We start from the raw sequence: 14,386 nt of genomic DNA, 5'->3' as shown, positions 1-14,386 counted from the left end.
AATTGAATTCAGATTCCACCATCTGCTGTGGCGGGGTTCGAACCTGGGTCCCCAGAGCATTAGCTGAGTTTCTGGATGAGTAGTCTAGTGATAGCACCATTAGGCCATTGCCTACCTGCTGACATGTTCAACAGAGTGTCGTATTTGCAGACGATAAGCAAAAGAAGTGGGGCAAACGAGGGAATTAAGCAACCAACTGGGAAGGATTTAAATCTCGAGTAAGTGGGCCAGCAGGTGGCAGATGCAGTTGGGTTCAGTGCTGCTGTTTGGATTGTGCTCCATCAGTGACGATACCCAACTGCAGGAGAGGCAGCCAACTCAACTCATTGAGCATGCGTAATAAAGATTGTATGCAGCCTCTAATTCGTCTAAGCTTTCTATTAAATTGAAATGGATTCATGTGAGAGGGCGACAATAGAAGGTGCAGAAAAGTCAAAACTGCTTGTACTGTTAATTTTTAAGGTGTTAGCAAATACAGCCTACATCATCATTGAATCGACAGAGGAGGGGACGAGCGAGTATGCATTGTGGAAGGAGATTCTGTTCCTCGTGGATCTTATTTGCTGTGGAGCGATCCTATTTCCCGTTGTTTGGTAAGGATTCTTCACTCTGAAATATGTATACAAAAAAACATGTTTTCTGCCTTGAAACCTCCGTTTTCAGGTGATGCCGCCTGGCTCTCTTTTTTATGTGCAAGTGTTCCCTAATTTTAATCCCGAAGGATCTGGCTTTAATTTTTAGGCTTTTTGTTTTGTTCATTTGCGAGACGTGGGCATCACTGGCTGGGCCAGCATTTATTGCCCATCCCTAGTTGCCTCTTGAGAAGATGGTGGTGAGCTGCCTTCTTGAATCGCTGCAGTCCATGTGGTGTGGGTTGACCCACAATGCTGTTAGGGAGGGAGTTCCAGAATTTTGACCCAGCACCTGCAAAGGAGCGGTGATATATTTCCAAGACAGGATGGTGAGTAAGTGGTTTGGAGAGAAACTTGCAGGTGGTGGTGCCTCAGGGCAGCCGAGAGTCAACTTCATGGCTGTGAGTCTGGAGTCACAGGGAGGCCAGACCGGGTAAGGGTGGCAGATTTCCTCCCCTAAAGGACATTAGTGAACCAGATGGGTTTTTACAACAATGGTTTCATGGTCATCAGCGGTAGATTCTTTAATTCCAGATATTTTTTATTGAATTCAAATTCCACCACCTGCTGTGGTAGAATTCAAACTTGGGTCCCCAGAACATTAACTGAGTTTCTGGATTAACAGACTAGCGATAATACCACTAGGCCATCGACTCCTCAATGTCCCTTAGTCCTAGACTCCTCAGCCGGAAGAAATATTGTTTGTTTTCCCCATTAGACCCCTATAATAACTTGAAAACTTTGATTGAAAAACCCTTCAAACTTCTCTTTTCCAGCCACTAGTCACATCCTGCCAGTTGAATACCCATCTGTTAGCTGTAAAGAAGTGGGTGAAAAGTGGCTATAAAGAAACTGGGTGCTCCGGTTTCTTCCTACTGTCCGAAAGGTGTGCCACATTCGGTGCATTGGTTATGCTAAATTCTCCCTCGGCGTACCCAAACAGGCACCGGAGTGTGGCGACTAGGGGATTTTCACGGTAACTTCATTGCAGTGTTAATGTGAGCCTACTTATGGCACTAATAAATAGATCTGCTGTTGTTGAAATGAGTGGTGTTTTGCTCTCTTGCCTCACCACTTGAGATTGTTGATGCTCAATTATCTCTGAAGTTTCTGGAGATAATAACAAAACAAACATAATTCTCAACTTTGAGCGGTAATACAGATGAACTTTAGCTAGTCGCATGAGTAGTGTTTATAAAATAACCTTTCTTTAAACAAAGAAACTTCACTGAAGCCTGGTTTCTATTTTCTGTACTTCCCAGGTCGATCAGGCACTTGCAGGAAGCCTCGAGTACAGATGGGAAAGGTAAGTGCGATGCTCTGACGGATAAATGGAAGGTGATAGCAATTAATTCTTGAGTAACTCCATTCCTATTGGCTCTATTTTAGAAAACGTACCAATGAAGTCTTGGAGTCATAGAGGTTTACAGCTTGGAAACAGGTCCTTTGGCCCAACTTGTCCATGCAGCCCCCTTTTTTTTTTAACCACTACGTTAGTCCCAATTACCTGCATTTGGCCCATAACCCTCTATACCCATCAAGTCCCGGTAGCATCCTAGTAAATCTTTTCTGCACTCTTTTTAGTTTAATAATATCCCCTCTATAATAGGGTGACCAGAACTGTACACAGTATTCCAAGTGTGGCCTTACCAATGTCGTGTACATCTTCAAATGTAGGTGACACTACTTTTGCTAATATTGAAAATAGAAGCAGGAATAGACCATTCAGCCTTTTGAGCTATGATGTGCCACATATCTATGCTAGATTTCAATTTTTCTTTCTTTACCCATTTTCTCTCCTTCCTGTTGTCTTGTGGCTCCTTGCTGGGGTTTGGGTATCAGTCATTTTCCTGAATGTTGAGATCCATGATGCTGTTGTTTGCACATGTGGGCCTCTGTAGTATGTTCCATGGGGGGTGTGAACTACTGGGGGGTCACTCCAAGCTGAGTCCAGACTGACCTTATTGGTGGCCACAGATGCGCACCTTCAGCCAGGGGGACATTGCTGATTAGAACACTGGTCTTTGCTTCTTTTTAACCAAAGATACTGAGGCCTAGTGGTTAGCAAAGGGCACAGTGGTTGGTGATACTGCCTTATAGTGCCAGAGACCTAGGGTCCTTCTGTGTGGAGTCTGCACATTCTCCCCATGTCTGTGTGGGTTTTGTCCAGGTGCTCCGGTTTCCTCCCACAGTCCAAAGATGTGCGGGTTAGTTGGATTGGCTATGCTAAACTGCTCCTTAGTGTCACGGGGTTAGTAGGGTAATAAGGAATTTGGCAGTAACTTCATTGCAGTGTTAATGTAAACCTTACTTGTGACTAATGAATAAATAAATGTAGGATTATGTGGATAGAGTCTAGATGGGATTGTGGTTGGTATGGGCTTGATGGGCCGACTGGCCTCCGGTACTGTAGGATTCTATGAACTGAGAATTATGGAACTGGGCAATGCAATATTAATGATCATTGTTAATTTTATTTTTTATTTTTATCTGCAGCTGCAATGAATCTGGCCAAATTGAAGCTCTTCAGACATTTTTATGTCATGGTAGGTTATATGCAATGTAACTGCGGAATGCTTGGATCTTTTGTTCTCTATTCCCCATATCTTGTTCAGGATCACGAGCGTGACTTAATCATTCCTCCTTATGGAAATAACATTTAAATCCCTGGTTAACTGACTTTGGCTTTATCAAGAGCCAAGAATGAGGGAAAGGTGTGGCAGAGTTAATCCAGAGGCACGGTGGCACAGTGGTTAGCATTGCAGCCTCACGGTGCCAGGGACCTGGGTTCAATTCCAGTCTGTGAAGTTTGCAAGTTTTCCACCCCTTGTGCCTGCTGTGGTTTCCTCCCACACTCCAGAAGATGTGTAAGTGGATTGGCCATGATAAGTAGAAGCAGGGAAGTTGTTTCCATTGGCAGATGAAACTGGAACTAGAGAGGCGTAGCTGAAAATAAGGAGAAGTAAATTTAGGACTGAGTTGGGGAGGAACTTCTTCACTCAAAGGGTTGTGAATCTGTGGAATTCCCTGCCCAGTGAAGCAGTTGAGGCTACCTCTTTGAATGTTTTTAAGGCAAGGGTAGATAGATTTTTGAACAGTAAAGGGATGAAGGGTTATGGTGAGTGGGGTGGGTAAGTGGAGATGTGTCCATGAAAAGATCAGCCATGATCTTATTGAATGGCGGAGCAGGCTCGAGGGGCCATTTGGCCTACTCCTGTTCCTAGTTCTTAGCTTATGTTCCTGTGCTGTACTGTTCTTTGTTTTTTGAGAGCAAAAGCAAAATACTGTGGCTGCTGGAAATCTGAAATGAAACAGAAAATGCTGGAAAAACCCAGCAAGTCTGACAGTGTCTGTGGCAAGAGAAACAGCGTTAACATATTGACTCTTAACATATCACTCTTCAGAAGTTCTTTTGATTTTGTTTTGTTATTGTCACATTTATAACATATAGTGGAAAGTAGTGTTTCTTGAGCGCTATACAGACAAAGCATACGTTCATAAAGAAGGAAAGGAGAAAGTGCAGAATGTAGTGTTACACTCATAGCTAGGGTGTAGAGAAAGATCAAGTTAACGTGAGGTAAGTCCTTTCAAAGGTCTGACAGCAGCAGGGAAGAGGCTGTTCTTGAGTCAGTTGATATGTATCCTCGCACCTTGGTATCTTTTTCTTGTTGGGAGAAGGTGGAAAAGAGAATGTCCGGGGTGCGTGGGGTCCTTGATTATGCTGGCTGCTTTTCCAAGGCAGTGGGAAGTGTAGACAGTCAATGGATGGGAGGCTGGTTTACGTAATGGACTGAGCTACATTCACAACCTTTTGTAGTTCCTTGCAGTCTTGGACAGAGCAGGAGTCATACCAAGCTGTGATACAATTGGAAAAAATGCTTTCTATGATGCATCTATTGATAGGTGTTTGGACTGAAGAAAATTAAAAGTTATGTGGATGGCAAAAAAATGAAGCTTGGATGCACTTGTACTTAATAACTGAGCAGGCTTAAGGGTCTGTGTGATGTACTCCTGTTCCTATTATGTTTTTACATTGTGTGGGAAGTAAAACATAGAAACTAAAAGCTGGGTTAGACTGTTTGGTCCTTTGAGCCTGCTCTGCCATTCATTTATGATCATGACTGAACATCGAATTCAATATCCTGATTCTCCCCTTCCTCCCATATCCCTTGATCCCTTTAGCCCCAAGAGCTATATCTAATTTCCTGAAATTGGACAGCATTTTGGCCTCAACTACTTTCTGCAGGAGTGAATTCCACACATTCACCACCCTCTGGGAGAACTAATTTCTCCTCACCTCAGTTGTAAAAGGTTTACCCCTTATCCTCAAACTATGACCTCCTAGTTCTGGACTCCCCCACCATCGGGAACAGTTTTCTGAATCTACCCTGTCTAATCCTGTTAGAATTTTATAAGCTTCTATGAGAACCCCCCTCACTCTTCTAAAGTCCAGTGGATATAATCCTAACAGATGGAAGAGTAATCACTAGGGGGCATGGATGTAAGGTGTAAGGGGCAAGGAGATGTACAAGTCAAGTGGTGGGTGCCTGGAACTCGTTGCCGGAGGGGAGGTAGTGGAAGCAGATATGATAGTGACTTTTAAGGGGTGTCTTGTCAAATACATGAATAGGATGGGAATAGAGGATATGGTCCCTGAATGGGTAGGGGGTCTTAGTTCAGTGGAGCAGCGTGATCAGTGCAGGCTTGGAGGGCCAAAGGGCCTGTTGCTGTGCTGTAATTTTCTTTGGTCTTTGTTCTAAACCACTTAGTCTTTCCTCATGTGACGACAGATACACGGAACACGGATGGTATGTTGGCTGGAACATGGGCAAAGGCTGATCTTATTGTGAATTCCAGTCCCTTTTAATGTTTCTAATAATTGTTAATTTTTCTTTTCAGATTGTTTGCTACATATATTTCACCAGGATCATTGCTATTCTTCTCAAATTCACTGTCCCATTTCAGTGGCAGTGGATGTACAATGTGAGTAAGAGCTGAGCATCTAATCTTTGGGTTCAGCACTGTTGGCTATTTAAAATTAAATTTGGTGTGAGATTGGGGAAAGTGGAAAGTAATGGCAGAATGGTGAAAAGTACCTGACTCAGTCTGCCTGAAATGGAGGAACATTATCCAAGGATAGCTTATTTCCCAAAACCTTTGGAAATTGGGACTTTGGGTTTCAGTTGTTCAGCTGTCGTAAGCAAAGTTATGGAATATTAGGGTGGCACGGTGGTTAGCACTGCTGCCTCACAGCACCAGAGACCCGGGTCCAATTCCCAGCTTCGGGTCACTGTCTGCATGGAGTTTGCACATTCTCCCCATGTCTGCGTGGGTTTCCTCCAAGTGCTCCGGTTTCCTCCCACAGTCCAAAGATGTGCAGGTCAGGTTGATTAGCCATGCTAAATTGCCCCTCAAGAGTTGTGCAGCACGGTGGCACAGTGGTTAGCACTGCTGTCTCAAAGCGCCAGGGACCTGCATTCGATTCCCGGGTTAGGTGGATTGGCCGTGCCAAGTTAACACTAGTGTCAGGGGGATTGGCAGGGTAAATATATGGGGTTGTGGAAATAGGGTCTGGGTGGGATTATTGATGGTGCAGACTTGATGGGCCGAATCGCCGCCTCCTGCACTATAGGGATTCTAAGAGGATTCTATGAAACGAGAAAACTTCCTAAGTGCACCCTTATGGAAAAATGCTTAAGCAGAACATGCTATTTGACTTAGCAATGCATCATGAAAGGAATGGGTGAAACAAAGGACTGGAAAAAGTAGAGGTTAGAAGGGTATAAAGGAACTTCTAAACTATTCAGTTGAGAGACATGGGCATCACTGGCTGGTCAGCATTTATTGCCCAATCCTTGTTGCCCAAGGGCAGTTGAGAGTCAACCGCATTGCTGTGGCTCTGGAGTCACACGTAGGCCAGACTGGATAAGGACAGCAGATTTCCTTCCCTAAAGAACATTAGTGATCCAGATGGGTTTTTCCAACAATGGTTTCATGGTCCTCAGTAGATTTTCAATTCCACACTTTTATATTGAATTCAAATTCCACCATCTTCTGTGGTGGGATTCGACCCCAGGTCTGCAGAACATTAGCTCAGTTTCTGGATTCCTAGTCCATCAATATTACCACTAGACCGTCGCCTCCCTGTGGTGCCTAAGAGGAGGAGGAGGCAGCAAGTGGAGGCTCAATGAGGAAATATCAAAACTAGGATCTAGGTGACTGCAGGAATGACTGCCAGAGTTGATGCAAAAAGGATGTTGGAAAGGCTGCAATCAAAGAGGGCTGGAGGAGGCTGTATAGAGATGGGCTAGAGGGGAGAAAGAGAGGCTGTGTAGAGATGGGCCCTAGTTGGGGGGGGGGAGGAGATGCTGCTGCACAGAGATGGGTCCAGGGGTGACAATAGGTCAATTTAAAGTCAAGATTAAGGATAGACCTTTTTTTATGTTAAATGATGAGTTAAATCCAGAGTATCCCTTGGCAGGACAATACCAGAAATATGTTTAAACCCAATACCAGAAGAAACTTCACAGACAAGAGATAAAAACTTTGGTTTAATCTGTCATTTTGGGCCGTAAAGATGAGGACTGCTAAAATGGAAAGCCGTGCTTTCTGGGACGTTCTATCCAGGTTCCTGATTTACATACACATTACCTATTTATTGAACAACCTTGAATACTGAGCCTGTTGATCAGGCAGCCTAATAGGAGGTAATTCATCTTCCTTGCATTCAAATAATTCCCTGAAATATTTTTCAGTGAAAAGTTAGGATAGTTTTATTTGTACAGATTTATTGCAAAAAAGGATTTTTTAATTTGGGTTTTTCATCTACAGAAAGCAGTGGTGAGTAGTCAGTTTCTTGGAAAATGGATGATTCTTTTTAAACATTTACAACATTTTATAACCTACCTGCCTGTGGCATTATTCTAATTTTTAAGAAAAAATTAATTCCATATTAAGAACCGCCTTTAGCAGTGCGGGAATCGTTAAGCTTTTACTTTGATTTGAGAGTTGGAGTTTATTGAACCTGTCTCGGAGGTGAAAGAAGCTCGAATCAGCTCTCTGGAACATACGCTTGACATTCCTCTGTGCCGACCTGCCCAATTTCAGGCAAATCGTGCTGATAAAATGGCCAGAAATTGTAATGCCTGACATCTTTGTTATTCTGCACCTTGTAATTTATAATGTGTTTTTTTTTCTTTTATCAACTTAGTTTCTCGTGGAGGTGTCGACGTTGGTGTTCTTTGTGCTGACTGGGTACAAATTCCGGCCAGCTTCCAACAACCCCTACCTACAGCTCCCACAGGATGAGGAGGATGTCACGATGGATGAAGTGTAAGTATCTGCATCTCCTTGCGCAGTAGAAATGAGTGAGAAATCATTGCCTGCGTCAGTAACAAGAGCTGGACATTTTATGGGGGTGGGCAAGACTTGACATGGATTTTCACACTATGAATGTTACAGGAATGTTACTGACAGATAACTCTTCATCATAGAATCCCCACAATACAAGAGCAGGCCATTCAACCCATTGCGTCTGCACCAACCACAACTCCACCCAGGCCCTATCCCCATAACCCCAAATATTTGCCCTGCTAATCCCCCGATGCAAAGGGTTAATTTAACATGACCAATCTACCTAACCTGTTTAAGATTTGAGCATCCACGATATTTTGCTTTTACCATGGGCTTTAACCTAACCTGCATGTCGTTGGACTGTGGGAGGAAACTGGAGCATCCTGAGGAAACCCACGCAGACACAGGGAGAATGTGCAGACTCCGCACAGATAGCGACCCAAGCCGGGGATCAAACCCAGGTCCCTGTCACTGCGAGACAGCAGAGCTAACCACCGTGCCGCCTCAGGAATCCCACATAGACTGGGGAAGACTCTGGTTCAACTCCACCCTCGGGTCATTGTGCAGAGTCCCTGGTGCTATGAAGCAGGTTAAGTGGATTGGTCACGCCAATTTGCCCCTTAGCATCGGGTGGTTAGCAGGGTAAATATGGGGGTTATCGGGATAAGGCCTAGATGAGGTTGTGTTTGCTGCAAACTCGATGGGCTGAATGGCCTGCTCCTGCATTGTAGGGATTCTGTGATGATGACTTGTCTGTCAGTAGGGTTCCTGTAACTTGCATATTTCCAGTAACCTTTGAGTACCGTATTCTCATCTGTGCTCCAGCATGTCCCACATTTTAACATTCCCTTTTGGGTAATCCTAACTGAAGGATCTGGAACGGCGCTGCCAGAAGCAGGTTCAACGTTAACTTTCCACAGGGAATCTGCTAGATACCTGAAAGGGAAAGGTTGTGGGGAAGGAGCAGAGGGGGTTGGTCTGAGAATGGATACTTGCGTTTCTTAGCTATGAATTTGGGTATATATTTTAGGTAGGTTCCTGATCAATAAGAGGTCAAGGGTTATAGGGAGAAGGCGGGAGAATCATATGTCACAAGTAGGCTGAGAATTATATCAGCTATGCTTGAATGGCGGAAAGGACTCAGTGGGCCAAATGGCCTAATTTTGCTCCTTTATCTTATGGTCTTGTATTTGATTCTTGAATAGTGCCCAGGATGTCAAGTTATTGCAGATGTGGAAAATAATGAGTAGTAATATATTACATGGGATATGTAGATCTGTGTTTTTTGTACTTTGCTTGTGGGTGGATTTTAATATTAAACCATAAGACATGAGCAAAGTATGCCACTCGGCCCATCGAGGCTGCTCCGCCATTCAATCATGGCTGATATTTTTTCTCATCCCCATTCTCCGACCTTTTTCCCCAGAATCTCTGATTCCCCTTGTAAATCAAGAACCTATCTATCTCTATCTTAAAGACACTCAATGACCTGGCCTCCACAGCCTTCTGCGGCAGAGAGTTCCACTGATTCCCCACTCTCTGGCTGAAGAAATTCCTCCTCATCCCTGTTTTAGTCTGAGGTTGTGCCCTTTGGTTCTAGTTTTTCCTACTAGTGGAAACATCCTCTCCACGTCCACTCTACCCAGGCCTGGCAGTAAGCTCAACCATTCTTCATACGACAAGGGATCATTCTTGTGAACCTCCTGTGGACCCTTTCCAAGGCCAGCTCATCCTTCCTTACACACAAGGCCCAAAACTGCTCACAAAAATGCAAATGGGCTTTGATGTATAGTTTTGCAAGGTGCTGTGACTTAATTTGTATTCACAAAAAAGTGCACACTTGACAATTGGAGCTGATGGCCTAGTGGTATTATTGCTAGACTGTTAATCCAGAAACTCCGCTACTGTTCTGGGGAACACGCGTTTGAATCCTGGCACGGCAGATGGTGGAATTTGAAGTCAGTAAAAAATATCTGGAATTTACTGATAACCATGAGACCATTGCTGATTGTTGGAAAAACCCATCTGATTCACTAATGGTGGGCACACTGCTGCCTCTCAGCGCCAGCAGCCTGGGTTCGATTCTGGGTTTGGGTCACTGCCTGTGCAGAGTCTGCATGTTCTCCCTGTGACTGCGCAGGTTTCCTCCAGCTGCCCCAGTTTCCTCCCACAGCCTGAAAGACACGCTGGTTAGATGCACTGGCCATGCTAAATTCTCCCTCAGTGTACCCAAACAGGCACCAGAGTGTGGCGACTAAGGGATTTTCACAGTAACTTCATTGCACTGTTAATGTAAGCCTACTTGTGCCAATTAAACTTCAACTTTAAATCTGTTGTTCTTGCCTGCTCTGGCCTACATGTGACTCCAGTAATGTGGAGTCAGCTGCCCTGGGCAACTAGGGATGGGCATCAATTCTGGCCAGTCAGTGACACCCATGTCCCACAAATGAATTTTAAAAAAAAAATTGTGTTAACCTGCAGCAGTGAAAATTGTAACCAGAAGCCTCTTTAAAAATGGTTACTGAATAATTTTTTGGTTATCTTGTGGAAGGGTACTTGCGGGTGGCATGGTGGCAGAGTAATTAGCACCAGTATCTCACTGCGCCAGGGAATCCGGTTCAATTCCGGCCTCGGGTCACTGCCCGTGCAGAGTTTACACGTTCTCCCCATGCCTGCATGGGTTTCCTCCAGTTGCTCCAGTTTCATCCCATAGCCCCGAAGATGTGTGGGTTAGGTTGAAGCCTCAGATTAAGATAAAATATTGCGGATGTTGGAAGCTGAAACAAGTTAGGTTGATTGGCCATGGCAAATTGCCCCTTTGGGGGATTAGCAGGGTAAATAACGTGGGGTGGGGCCTGGGTGGGGTTGTGATCAGTGTAGACTTGATGGGGTATAGCCTATCAAACTAACTTGCACGTTTTTGGAATGTGGGAGGAAACCCGAACACTGGGGGGAAACTCGCATTATTTGTTTGTCCATCATCGTTGATGAGGACCTCAAACACTGTTAGTCATTTTGAGGCTGGTTGCGGTGTGTCCGAAGATGATTGATCAGGGCCAATTCAGGCACAATGTCCTGGCACGTCTTGGATAGACTTCTGTAGGCACTGTAGTTGTTGCACTGGTGGCTCTGGACTTGAGCAGCTCACACTTAAGATGTGCTTCAGCAATGCACCTTGCTTCGTGAGCTTTGTGGATGAGGCAGCGCCAGGCAGGGAGGTTTTGTGCCAGCGTTTCCCAGGTGGTCGTGTCTATGTCAAGGGACTTCAGGGAGGCCTTGAGTGTGTCTTTGAAACGTTTCTTCTGTCCTCCATGCGAGTGTCTTCCAGCAGAGAGTTCCCCAAAAAGGGATGCGCTTGTCTGACATACGGATGACATGACCTGCCCACTGGGTCTGCGCTCTCATCAGCAGTGTGTGGACTGATGGTAGACTTGCTCTAGAGAGAACTTCAGTGTCTGGTACTTTGTCTTGCCATCTGATGTGTAATATTCTGCAAAGACAAGTCATGTGGGAATGATTGAGCTGTCTTGCATGCCTTCGATACGCAGTTCACGTTTCACAAGTGTACAGGAGGGTAGTGAGTACTGCGGTGCTGTAGACCTTCAGTTTTGTTGCTGGGCTGATTCCTTGACGTTCCCATACAGTGGAGCGCAGTCTACCAAAAGCAGAATTTGCCTTTGCTATTCTGCAGTTAACTTCTGCATCAATAGTCACTGCTTGAGAGAGGGTGCTGCCAAGATAAGTGAACTAGTCCACTGCCTGTAATTTCTGCCCTTTGATTGTGGTTATGGGTTCTGTGTACGGTGCATGACTTCAGTCTTTTTAATGTTGATATTGAGTCCAAAGTTGTCACAAGCAGTGGAAAATTTGTCTATACTGACTTGCATCTCTGGCTCTGAGCCAGTATTCAGGCCGCAGTCATCGGCAAAGAGAAAGTCTCTCAGAACAGTCTCCTTCAGTTTGGTAATAGCTTGAAGTCTCCTCAAGCTGAAGAGCTTCCCGTCCACTCTGTACTTGAGGCTGATTCCAGCAACACTGTCCTGGAAGGCGTCATTCAGCATGGCAGTAAACATCATGCTGAACAGTGTGGGTGTGAGCGCACAGCCCTGTTTGACGCCATTGGTGACTGGGAATGCCTCAGAGGATTCTCTGCCATCCAGCTTGGCCATCATGGAACTGGCATACCATCTGAATGAAGTTTGGGGCGGGCGAGGGAACCTGAACTTTGACATGATCCTCCACAGGCCTTGTCGCCTGACAGCATCGAAGGCTTTCGTGAGGTAAACAAAGGTTGTGTAGAGCTCGTGATTCTGCTCCTGACACTTCTGAAGTTGTGGTATAAACCTTGGTGTGTGTGAGATGTGGTATAAACCTTGTGTGTAGATGAAATGCAGTTCTAGCAAGACAAGATACCAATATGATGCTTTCAACTCATTGATATTTATCTTTTACCTTCAGAGTAACTGAGTCGGGTTTGTTGGCGAGCGTCACCAGAGTGAAAAAGAGTAACTACGAGAGAGAACAAATCCGCGATTCCTCAGTATGAAACTTGACAATGTAAGACTGATGGTTACTAAGGAAAAGAAGTCTGATTAGAATTCCACATGAACATTGGGAGAAGAAACTGGTGTGGGAATTCTAACTTGACGAAATGTGGTGGTAAAATGCTGTTGCAATTCCAGTTATATAACGGTTAAGGAGGGCAAATAAATGTGACTGATTGACTGTAAATATGTAAGACATATAAGATATATCTTTATATAACCCAGTACTTTGGAGTATCTCTTTCTGAATCTTCATGACCAAACTGGTGAAATTAGAAAACAGGGGTTTTGCCTCTATGATGCGACATATAAACTTTAATTTATTATCTGAAGCTGTTTTCTTTTTAGCATCCACTCTCATGGTACTTTAGGTCATTCTGGCAAAAAAGGTAGTTTTTTTTTGATAAGTTGCTGCCGGTCTCATTCTGTTGTATAGTCCGTTGACAGATGTGCGCCTTATACTGTGGTATAATATCCACTTAGCCTCTCCTGTAAAACCTGTATCTGTTTGGACAATCGAACCTCGGCAAACAAGGCTGCAAACTTCTCTCGACTAATTCAAAATTTCCATGGACTGCAGCCTTTTGTTCTCCAGCTGTTGGTGAGATTCTTGTGTTTTTTTTTTGAAAAAAAAGTTTTAAACTACACTTAAACGCCATCACATCATGTGAACGCACTTAATTTGTGACACCAAACTCCGGCAGTAGGGATACTGAAATTTGGCGGCACGGTGGTACAGTGGTTAGCACTGCTGCCTCACAGCGCCAGGGGCCTGGGTTCGATTCCCGGCTTGGGTCATTGTCTGTGTAGAGTCTGCACGTTCTCCCCGTGCCTGCATGGGTTTCCTCCGGGTGCTCTTGTTTCCTTCCACAGTCCAAAGGTGTGCATGTTAGGTGGATTGGCCATGCTAAATTGCCCCTTAGTGTCAGGGGGACTGGCTACGGTAAATGTGTGGGGTTATGCGGATAGGGCCTGGGTGGGATTGTTGTCGGTGCAGGCTTGATGGTCCAAATGGCCTCCTGCACTTTAGGGATTCTATGCCATGGATCATTGTTCCCTGTGGCAACCCTCTTTTATCTTTGTCAATTTTACCACAATTTGTCCCTTTTGTTTGGGAGTGGTGGAATGGGAGAAAATATCACTGGGAAAAGCGTTAGTCGCTTAAGGGCAGCACGGTAGCACGGTGGTGAGCACTGCTGCCTCACAGCACCCGGGATCCAGATGTGATTCTTAGCTTTGATCACTGTCTGTGCCAGATCTGCACACGCCCCCCCACCCCCCCCGTGTCTGTGTGGGTTAACCCCGGATGCTGCAGTTTCTCTCCACAGGCTGAACACTGTGCTGGTTAGGGTGCATTGGCCATGCTAAATTCTACCTCAGTGTACCTGAACAGGTGCCAGAATGTGGTGACTCTGGAATTTTCACAGTTAGCTCATTGCAGTGTTAATGTAAGCTTACTTGTGACACTAATAAAGAAACCCAAGTCCAACTTCCCAACGCAATTGATGTAGATGGTGCAGAAATTAGTTTGGGTTTCAGCAGTGAAGAGAGACTTTTTTGCCCTCTCTTAGGCTCTTGCATATGGAATTCAGGCACATTTTCATTGGACACTATTTTTCTTCTGAAGCCTTGAATTGGTGGCGTTCATACAGCTTTATCTGGATTTGTCTGGAGCATTGTCTAAAAATGACCCATTTTCTAATGTATTTATTTTTTCAGTAACCGCAGTGCTGCATTGTGGAGAACTTCTGATTTGTATTTGCTGTTTTAGAGAAGGTTTGAACCAGCGTGATGAAGAAATGATAACTTGTATAAAAATTGATGTTTATAAAAAAATTGTATGTGGGTATAAATAGT

The 14,386-nt window shown here is 44.6% G+C and overlaps 1 protein-coding gene across 2 annotated transcripts in view; it reads left to right on the top strand.

Annotated features, from left to right (window-relative positions):
• LOC145361016 (protein GPR108-like) overlaps positions 1 to 13,799 on the top strand; it is a 40,849-nt gene extending 27,050 nt beyond the window's left edge. Inside the window, exons 13-18 of one of the 2 annotated variants that reach the window (XM_080216544.1) lie at positions 463 to 593; positions 1,895 to 1,938; positions 3,129 to 3,178; positions 5,532 to 5,615; positions 7,843 to 7,964; positions 12,444 to 13,799. In XM_080216544.1, coding sequence (XP_080072670.1) covers positions 463 to 593; positions 1,895 to 1,938; positions 3,129 to 3,178; positions 5,532 to 5,615; positions 7,843 to 7,964; positions 12,444 to 12,531 — 519 coding nt within the window. In that variant the 3' untranslated portion in view covers positions 12,532 to 13,799. The remainder of the gene's footprint in view (positions 1 to 462; positions 594 to 1,894; positions 1,939 to 3,128; positions 3,179 to 5,531; positions 5,616 to 7,842; positions 7,965 to 12,443) is intronic. The other variant, XM_080216543.1, reaches the window with a different exon arrangement.
• The last annotated feature ends 587 nt before the right edge of the window (positions 13,800 to 14,386 follow it).

Source organism: Carcharhinus amblyrhynchos, chromosome 33, assembly GCF_965287045.1.
Source record: "Carcharhinus amblyrhynchos chromosome 33, sCarAmb.v2.hapA, whole genome shotgun sequence".
NCBI classification, from domain to species: Eukaryota; Metazoa; Chordata; class Chondrichthyes; order Carcharhiniformes; family Carcharhinidae; genus Carcharhinus; species Carcharhinus amblyrhynchos.
Note: the sequence above shows the minus strand (reverse complement) of the source record. Positions and strands in the feature narration are given on the sequence as shown.